The sequence below is a fragment of the Oncorhynchus masou genome, chromosome 20 (genome assembly GCF_036934945.1).
Source record: "Oncorhynchus masou masou isolate Uvic2021 chromosome 20, UVic_Omas_1.1, whole genome shotgun sequence".
In the NCBI taxonomy this organism is placed as follows: Eukaryota; Metazoa; Chordata; class Actinopteri; order Salmoniformes; family Salmonidae; genus Oncorhynchus; species Oncorhynchus masou.
This window is the reverse complement of record NC_088231.1, coordinates 22,736,569-22,746,544: the sequence shown is the minus strand read 5'-3', so window position 1 is coordinate 22,746,544 and position 9,976 is coordinate 22,736,569. Positions and strand designations below refer to the sequence as shown.

The window sequence follows — 9,976 nt, the reverse complement described above, 5'->3', positions numbered from 1 at the left end:
TCAGGTAACGTCGCGACGGAGGAGCCAGCCGGATAACTCCCTCGGAGAGATAACGTCGGTAGTCCAGTTGTGAAGGCCCGGTGGGGCTCCGCGTTGGCAGGAAAACGGGTCCGGATAGCTGATTGTAGCCCAGGAGTGACTGATGGAACTCTTCAGCTGGCTAGCTCCGGAATAATTTATGTTTGCTCCGGAATCGACGTAAGCCGATAGTCACACGGATAGCAGCTAGCAAGCTGCGAGATCCAGGTATAAATGTCCAGAGTTAGCGGTTGAAATCCGGGGACATGGAGAGAAACATAGGTCCGGTATGTTCCGGTCCGAGCCGGAACATTTTCGAGCTATAGATTTTCGAGCTAAAGGATAGCTGATGACCACAAACCGTGGTTAGCTGAATACTAACGATTAGCCAGTAAAGAAGATAACTAGCTTCTGATTAGCTTCTGGTTAGCTTCAGGCTAGCTTCTGGCTAGCTTCTGGCTAGCTTCTGGCTAGCTTCTATGGAGGATTACAGATTTGAGGTAAATAATACTTTCTTTTAAAAAAAATATAAATTGGTGAGTCGGGTTGCAGGAGAGTGTTTTGAAGATTTACTGTAGCCTGCTGATAATGTTTTACAGACTGTAAAGGGAACTGGAAGAAGGGTGTACTGTAACCTACTGATAATGTTTTACAGACTGTAGAGGGAACTGGAAGAAGGATGTACTGTAACCTACTGATACTGTTTTACAGACTGTGGAAAAGCAGATGTGCTGGTTTGATGTCACCCTATTTGGAGCGACTTGACCATTTTGCAATTCATTTCACTCAGTGTTTTGATGCCCTGTAGTTTGTACACAACATCGCACCAAAGATCCTTCACTTCTTCTTTCTTGATCACGGCTGTAATGTTGAACACTTCATAGGGTGGAATCAACACCTCCTTTTCATAATCTCTCATTACTGGGTAGGATTTGAGGTCAGCGCCAAAACATGTATTTATCTCAAAGCAGGACTTCTCTCCAAAACGTGTCAAGTTCTTTAGGAAAGAGCTGGAGGCAAATGAGCCAAAACGGATTTCCTTGTTCACTTCACCTGTAAAGTTCAATTTAGTTCTTCTGTATGTGGTGTAACAGCTCCGTTGGTCTGGGTTTTCTTTCAGGAGGAGAATAGCTTCAGTCAGCAGGAAATGCAGGGAGTGGAACTTGAAGGCAGAGGTGTAGATGCTCTTGTTGGTAAAACATGCTTGGTTAAAATCTTTGTATATTGTTGGGTATTCTGCACTGTAAGCACAGATAGCCTGGACATGCTTCAGTTTAAGATTGTCTTGAATGGTCCTGTTTCTTGCACACTTTTCTGCTTTTGTCCAGGAAGCATTGAAGTTTGTAGTTGTTTTTTTCTCCTCCTCAAGAAATTTTGTCTCTACCAGCCCAGACATTTCATTTCTACAGCCGTTGTACATGTCGTCAACAGAGTCAGGGGCCATGTTCAGGGGAATCGGAGGAGAGACAGAGCGACCACCACACGTTTTCTGTAGAGAGAGAGAACATAAACACCTCCAGCACACTGACTGTAGAGAGAGAACAAAACTACCTGAATCACACTGACTGTATATAGAGAGAACATAACTACCTGAATCACACTGACTGTATATAGAGAGAACATAACTACCTGAATCACACTGACTGTATATAGAGAGAACATAACTACCTGAATCACACTGACTGTATATAGAGAGAACATAACTACCTGAATCACACTGATTGTAAAGAGAACATAACTACCTGGTTCACACTGACTGTAGAGAGAGAACATAACTACCTGAATCACACTGACTGTATAGAGAACATAACATAACTACCTGAATCACACTGACTGTAGAGAGAGAGAACATAACTACCTGAATCACACTGACTGTAGAGAGAGAGAACATAACTACCTGAATCACACTGACTGTATAGAGAACATAACATAACTACCTGAATCACACTGACTGTAGAGAGAGAGAACATAACTACCTGAATCACACTGACTGTATAGAGAACATAACATAACTACCTGAATCACACTGACTGTAGAGAGAGAGAACATAACTACCTGATTCACACTGACTGTAGAGAGAGAGAACATAACTACCTGAATCACACTGACTGTAGAGAGAACATAACATAACTACCTGAATCACACTGACTGAAGAGAGAGAGAACATAACTACCTGAATCACACTGGCTGTAGAGAGAGAGAACATAACTACCTGATTCACACTGGCTGTAGAGAGAGAGAACATAACTACCTGATTCACACTGACTGTAGAGAGAGAGAACATAACTACCTGAATCACACTGACTGTATAGAGAACATAACATAACTACCTGATTCACACTGACTGTAGAGAGAGAGAACATAACTACCTGAATCACACTGACTGTAGAGAGAGAGAACATAACTACCTGAATCACACTGACTGTAGAGAGAACATAACATAACTACCTGAATCACACTGGCTGTAGAGAGAGAGAACATAACTACCTGAATCACACTGACTGTATAGAGAACATAACTTCCTGAATCACACTGACTGTAGAGAGAGAGAACATAACTACCTGAATCACACTGGCTGTAGAGAGAGAGAACATAACTACCTGAATCACACTGACTGTATAGAGAACATAACTTCCTGAATCACACTGACTGTAGAGAGAGAGAACATAACTACCTGAATCACACTGACTGTAGAGAGAACATAACATAACTACCTGAATCACACTGGCTGTAGAGAGAGAGAACATAACTACCTGAATCACACTGACTGTATAGAGAACATAACTACCTGAATCACACTGACTGTATAGAGAACATAACTACCTGAATCACACTGACTGAAGAGAGAGAGAACATAACTACCTGAATCACACTGACTGAAGAGAGAGAGAACATAACATAACTTCCTGAATCACACTGACTGTAGAGAGAGAGAACATAACTACCTGATTCACACTGGCTGTAGAGAGAGAGAACATAACTACCTGATTCACACTGGCTGTAGAGAGAGAGAACATAACTACCTGAATCACACTGACTGTAGAGAGAGAGAACATAACATAACTACCTGAATCACACTGGCTGTAGAGAGAGAGAACATAACTACCTGAATCACACTGACTGTAGAGAGAGAGAACATAACATAACTACCTGAATCACACTGACTGTATAGAGAGAGAACATAACTACCTGAATCACACTGACTGTAGAGAGAGAGAACATAACATAACTACCTGAATCACACTGACTGTAGAGAGAGAGAACATAACATAACTACCTGAATCACACTGACTGTAGAGAGAGAGAACATAACTACCTGAATCACACTGACTGTATAGAGAACATAACATAACTACCTGAATCACACTGACTTTCTAAGGCCATGGATGAGATATAAATCAAGTAAATCACACACACAAACAAGGGGTGATAAAGGTCATAAATAAACCAAAAGGGCTGACTGATCGTCTTACCAACCCTTTGTTAATTGTGTGAACACCTAATCAAGATTTATTAGTGTTTTTATTTTTGATATTTGTTTGAATTTTTTCTTCTTCTTCAACATTTTTTATGTAACCATTATTTAACTAAGTCAGTTAAGAACACATTCTTATTTACAATGACGGCCTAAGAACAGTGGGTTAACTGCCTTGTTCAGGGGCAGAACGACAGATGTTTACCTTGTCAGCTCGGGGGTTCATTCCAGCAGCCTTTCGGCTACTGGCCCAACACTCTAACCACAAGGCTGCCTGCTGCCCCTTTACAGGGACATTACACAGTATTTTGTGTAGATCATTGACAAAAAATGTCAACTAAATACATTTTAATCCCATCTTCTAACAACATGTGAAAAAAGTGGAGGGGTTTGACAAACTGTTAGAAAGGTGGCATCCTATGTCAGTGTCACCATGAAGGTTACTGAGATCTTCAGTAAGGCTATTCTACTGCCAAGATTGGTCTATGTAGATTGCATGGCTGTGTCCTCAACTTTACACACCTATCAGCAACGGGTGTGGCTGCAATAGCCAAAATCACTAATTTGAAGGGCTGTCCACATACTTTTGCATATATGGTTTACAGTGCATTCGGAAAGTATTCAGACCCCTTGACTTTTTCCACATTTTGTTACGTTAAAACCTGATTTTATCATAGATTAAATTGTTTTTTTTTCTTCATCAATCGGCACACAATACCACATAACAAAGCAAAAACAGGTTTTTAGAAATGTTTACAAATGTATAAAACAATACTGAAATACTACATTTACATAAGTATTCAGACCCTTTACTCACCTTCGGCAGTAATTATAGCTTCGGGTCTTCTTGCGTATGGCGCTACAAGATTGGCACACCTGTGTTTGCGGAGTTTCCCCCATTTTTCTGGATGGCGAGTGTCGCTGCACAGCTATTTTAAGGTCTCTCCAGAGATGTTCGATCGGGTTCAAGTCTGGGCTCTGGTGGGCAACTCAAGGACACTCAAAGACTTGTACCGAAGCCACTCCTGCATTGTCTTGGCTGTGTGCTTAGAGTCGTTGTCCTGTTGGAAGGTGAATCTGCGCCCAGGTCTGTGGTCCTGAGCACTCTGGAGCAGGTTTTCATCAATGATCTCTCTGTACTTACATCTTTGCCTCCAATCTGACTAGTCTTCCAGTCCCTGCCGCTGAAAAACATCCCCACAGCATGATGCTGCCACCACCATGCTTCACCGTAGGGATGGTGCCAGGTTTCCTCCAGGCGTGACGCTTGGCATTCAGGCTAAAGAGTTCAATCTTGGTTTCATCAGACCAGAGAATCTTGTTTCTCATGGTGTGAGAGTCTTTAGGTGCCTTTTGGCAGACTCCAAGTGGGCAGTCATGTGCCTTTTACTGAGGGGTGGCTTCACTCTGGCCACTCTAACATAAAGGCCTGATTGGTGGAGTGCTGAGCGATGGTTGTCCTTCTGGATGGTTCTCCCATCTCCACAGAGATACTCTAGAGACCATCGGGTTCTTGGTCACCTCATGACCAAGGCCCTTCTCCCCCGATTGCTCAGTTCGGCCAGGCGGCCAGCTCTAGGTAGAGTCTTGGTGGTTCCAAACTTATTCCATTATAGAATGATGGAGGACACTGTTCTTGGGGACCTTCAATGTTGCAGACAGTTGTTTTGGACCCTTCCCCAGATCTGTGCCTCCACACAATCCGGACAATACGGACAATTCCTTCAACCTCATGGCTTGGTTTTTGCTCTGACATGCACTGTCAATCTCAAAGATGATCAATGGAAACAAGATGCATCTGAGCTCAATTTCGAGTCTCATAGCAAAGAGTCTGAATACGTATGTAAATGAGGTATCTATTTTTATTTTTTTATATATTGCAACTAGAAACCTGTTTTCGCTTGGTAATTATGGGGTAGTGTGTATTGAATCCATTTTAGAAAAAGGCTGTAACAAAATGTGGAAAAAGTCAAGGGATCTGAATACTTTCCGAAGGCACTGTACCGTATGTGTAGGATCTTAATTTGAGCTAGTTTTCTACAGCAGGAAAATAATCCCAGAAGAGCAGGAAATGTGGATTATTATGTGGATTATAATGAATGGAAAAAATGTTGTAAGAGTTGATAAAAAAATTTGTTAGGGCAAATTAAGTGTGACATTTTAAAGTGAAATTACTATCTTTAGCATCCTTTATAATTACTTTAATAGACTACACTACCTACAATACACTACACGTTTGGATTTCCTACAAATTTGGAATTCCTGCTGAACAGGAAAATTCTTACCAACAAAAGAGTGATCAAATTAAGATTCTATATCAGTAGCTACATTAGGCTCAATTTAGTCCCCTCTTCACCCTCACACACACACACACACACACACACACACACACACACACACACACACACACACACACACACACACACACACACACACACACACACACACACACACACACACACACACACACACACACACACACACACACACACACAGATACAGACAGGCTCACACAGACAGGCACACGCATACACAAACCAAAAATATATTTAACTCAATTTACCGTCCCTACGGCCACACCAGAGGTCAACAGAAGAAATGTCCATACTGTAATGATCGCCATCTTCATTCAAATCAACCGCAGACATAAAGGAGAAAGAGAAAACACAGTAACATTATGGCATTATTGATGATTGTGTTATACAGGGGTAGCAAATTGTCCTCTTGGAGAGCTTCAGTACTGTGGGTGCAGGGTTTTACTGCAGCCCTGCTTTGACACATCCAATTCATTTATTTGGCAGGTAGCTTAGTGGTTAAGAGGGTTGGGGCAGTAACTGAAAAGTTGCTGGTTTGAATCACAGAGCCGACTAGATGAAAAATCTGCCTGTGCCCTTGAGCAAGGCGCTTAACCCGAATGGCTCTGGATGAGAGTTTCAGCTAAATTACTTAAATTGTAATCAGGATTCTGTCACTGTTGAATCAGGTGTGTTTGAATAGGGCTGGAACACAGTAGCTTTCCAAGAGGAGAGTTGTCCACCTCTGGAGTTAAAGGCTGCAAACAAACTTGTCTGTGGGGAGCAATGGAAACCCTGTGTCAGAGACACATGGAATAGAAATGACCTTGTGTTTAGTTTAAGCTTCTTTAAGATGCTGTGTCTGTATTCATGGCTGTTTTATACTAGTATTGTCATGGTAGTTTCACAGCTCCTCCTCTGTGTCTGTATTCATGGCTGTTTTATACTAGTATTGTCATGGTAGTTTCACAGCTCCTCCTCTGTGTCTGTATTCATGGCTGTTTTATACTAGTATTGTCATGGTAGTTTCACAGCTCCTCCTCTGTGTCTGTATTCATGGCTGTTTTATACTAGTATTGTCATGGTAGTTTCACAGCTCCTCCTCTGTTTGTCTGAGAAATGACATTTACATAGTGTACCCCTCAAACCTCAAACTCAGAAGCAGACCACACACACAGACACACACACACACACACACACACACAGACAGGAAACACTTATTTCATGCTGATCTGTGTGTGAACAATTTTTTATTTTTTGCATTGGATGCATCTCAATCCACCACATCTGCTGATGTCACCTTCCGCATCTGCAGTAGTTTGGGTGACACATTAATATGACCCCTTTGGAACATCTGACTGTAGGTTGTTTTGCTGTAGAATGCCCACAAGCCTCACAAAACTCGTATGAGGGTCTCCAGTAGCAGTTTAGTTCCTAAAATAAGGGGTTGAATACAAACTTCCCTGATATTTATTATATCTCTCTGATATAGGACACTTAACCACAAACTGCCTTTCTATCTGTTGTTTCATGTGTTATTCAATGCATTTCTATGGGCCAACAGCATTAGAGAGAAGCTGGTTGGATAGAGGGTAAATTCATGCTTTAGTCAATATACAAATCAGTTGTTATTTTCTAAGTTTATTATTCTATCAATATACAGTATTAACAGAGCACATAAATAGACATGCAATGCATTCAGGGAGTATTTAAAATGGATTCAATTACGATGTTGTGTCACTGGCCTACACACAATACCACATAATGTCACAGTGGAAAAATGTTTTTAGAAATGTTTACAAATTAATAAAACATTTAAAGTACTCAACCCCTTTGTTATGGCCTAAATAAGTTGAAGCGTAAACATTTTCTTAACCAGTCACAGAAGTTGCATGGACTGTGCAGTAATAATGTTTCAGATCTCATCTCTGTTCCCCACACCTAGAATTATCTGTGAAGGCCCTCTGTCGAGCAGTACATTTCAAATACAGATTCAAACGAAAAGACCAGAAGTTTTTCAATGCCTCGCAAAGAAAGGCACGTATTGGTAGATGTGTAAACATTTTCACAAGCAGACAATGAATATCCCTTTGAGCATGGTGAAATTATTAATGACACTTTGGATGGTGTATCAATACACCCAGTCACTACAAAGACACAGGCGTCCTTCCTAACTCAGTTGCCGGAGTGTAAGGAAACCGCTCAGGAATGGCACAATGAGGCCTATGGTGACTTAAATGTTCAGTTTAATGGCTGTGATAGGAGACAACGGAGGATGGATGAACAACATTATAGTTACACCACAACACTAACCTAAATGATAGAGTGCCTAGAAGGAAGCCTGTACAGAATACAAATATTCCAAAACATGCACTAAAGGAAAAATGCAAAAAATGTGGCGAAGAAATTATCTTTGTCTCCTAAATACAAAGTGAAATGTTTGGGGTAAATCCAACACATCACTGAGTACCACTCTTCATATTTTCAAGCATGGTGGTGGCTGCATCATGTTGTGGGTATGCTTGTCATTGGCACGGTCTAGGGAGATTTTTCTGATAAAAAGAAATGGATTACAGCTATGCAAAGGCAAAAAATGCAAATGAGATATTTCTGCGTTTCATTTTCAATAAATTAGCAAAAATGTCTAAAAACATGGTTTCTCTTTGTTGTTGTTGGGTATTCTGGGTATTGTTTGAATTCAGGTTATACATTAACACAACAACATGTGGAATTAGTCAAGGGGTATGAATAGTTTCTGAAGGCACTGTATGGTATAAAAATGTTAGCATGGGTTGTTTCAAATATGCTTTTTGTAAATATTTGACAAAGTCTAAACCAGAATTCCCACCAAAACTGGTGAATTACGTTTACTTTCTGTCCATCATATATAATTGTTTGTGCTAAAGTTCAGTCAATATTTAATGTTTTTTTTTCAATTCTACAAGCTTTGAGTATCTCATTCTTTATGCAGCTGTTACATTTATCCGAACTGGACTTTTTTGTACCTTTTATACGTCTTGATAACCGTTGCTATAATTAGTATAATCATCTGTCCATTCTTATTTCTCTGTATGAAAAGGGGATATCTTTTCCACAGTTTGTTTTTGAAGTTTGAAAAACAAAAAAAGTTTGAAAAAAAAAATGTTTCCTTGTTTATTTTTGCCTCTGATTACGTTATTGACTATGAATTCTGAATGTTATTATGTGGATTATTGTTGTTAGTACAGTACATAGAGATAGTTGGCCAATTGCAACCAACAGGCAGAACTTAACATGCAGCTAAATGTTATGAACCGATTTCTTAAAACACTACTAATGGGAGATTACATGTACCTGAGTATTAAAACAAACTTGCTTTCATCCAAAAACCCACAAGAATAAACCAGCAGATTAGTTGATCTCCTGTTGTTACTGGCCACGTTCCACTGCCCAGACGTTGCTGACATATGTCAGACCTTACAATGCCTGGATAGGTATTTTATGTATCAGCTAACCACATTATATGTTACAGCAATCTGGCGCTTGTCGGTACAGTCGATAACGTGGCATGCAACCATTGGTTGATGCATGCAACGTCTGAGCAGGGGAATGTGACCACTGTGTCAAGCGAGTTTGACACCAGACAGCTGCATTTATGCCTTGATCACTCGACAGCGTCATTGTGCAAAATGGTATGCAGCATCATCTGGATATTTGGCAACAAAAGTTCAACATTCACCTTCTACTACCATTTCTGTCAAGCCATTTACACATACAGTTTGACGTTCGATGAATCCAACTTACGCAGCACCGGTGGCGACACATTTATATATATGTTTGTCTGTTCTGTATTTTATTATTTTGGCATTAATACGTGTATGAAAAATACGGAGCCTATGGGTTGGTAATATTCTCTAGTTGCAACGTGATTGGCTCAGTGTTCTGTCACTCATGGGGACACTTCGTCACCCCGAAATTGGGTAGAGCTTGAATATTTCAAGACCCTTGGGTGCTGCCCATACAAGAAGGCTCAAGGTCATTGGCCACAGACAAAATTACCCAAATCTCTTTACATCTACGGTAACTTTGATTGGACTAATTATGTCAACATCATACTTTCAAAACCTTAACTAGCAAGCTGGACGAGCAGTCATGATCATGCATCAAGTCGGCAATCTACTGGTAATTCCTTTTCAATTATTGTCATATG

The 9,976-nt window shown here is 40.5% G+C and overlaps 1 protein-coding gene across 1 annotated transcript; it reads right to left on the bottom strand.

Moving 5' to 3' along the window:
• Positions 1–432: 432 nt before the first annotated feature.
• Positions 433–6,113, bottom strand: LOC135507185 (ecto-ADP-ribosyltransferase 4-like). Its single transcript, XM_064926774.1, has 2 exons — positions 6,057–6,113; positions 433–1,507 (listed from the first exon to the last, which is right to left on the bottom strand). The coding sequence occupies exon 2, from the start codon at positions 1,460–1,462 to the stop codon at positions 761–763; it is 702 nt and encodes a 233-aa protein (XP_064782846.1). The 5' UTR covers positions 1,463–1,507; positions 6,057–6,113; the 3' UTR covers positions 433–760.
• Positions 6,114–9,976: the final 3,863 nt, after the last annotated feature.

Excerpts from the sequence above, each read along its gene's own strand:
- LOC135507185 (XM_064926774.1), bottom strand. The coding sequence starts at position 1,462 with ATGGCCCCTGACTCTGTTGACGACATGTACAACGGCTGTAGAAATGAA.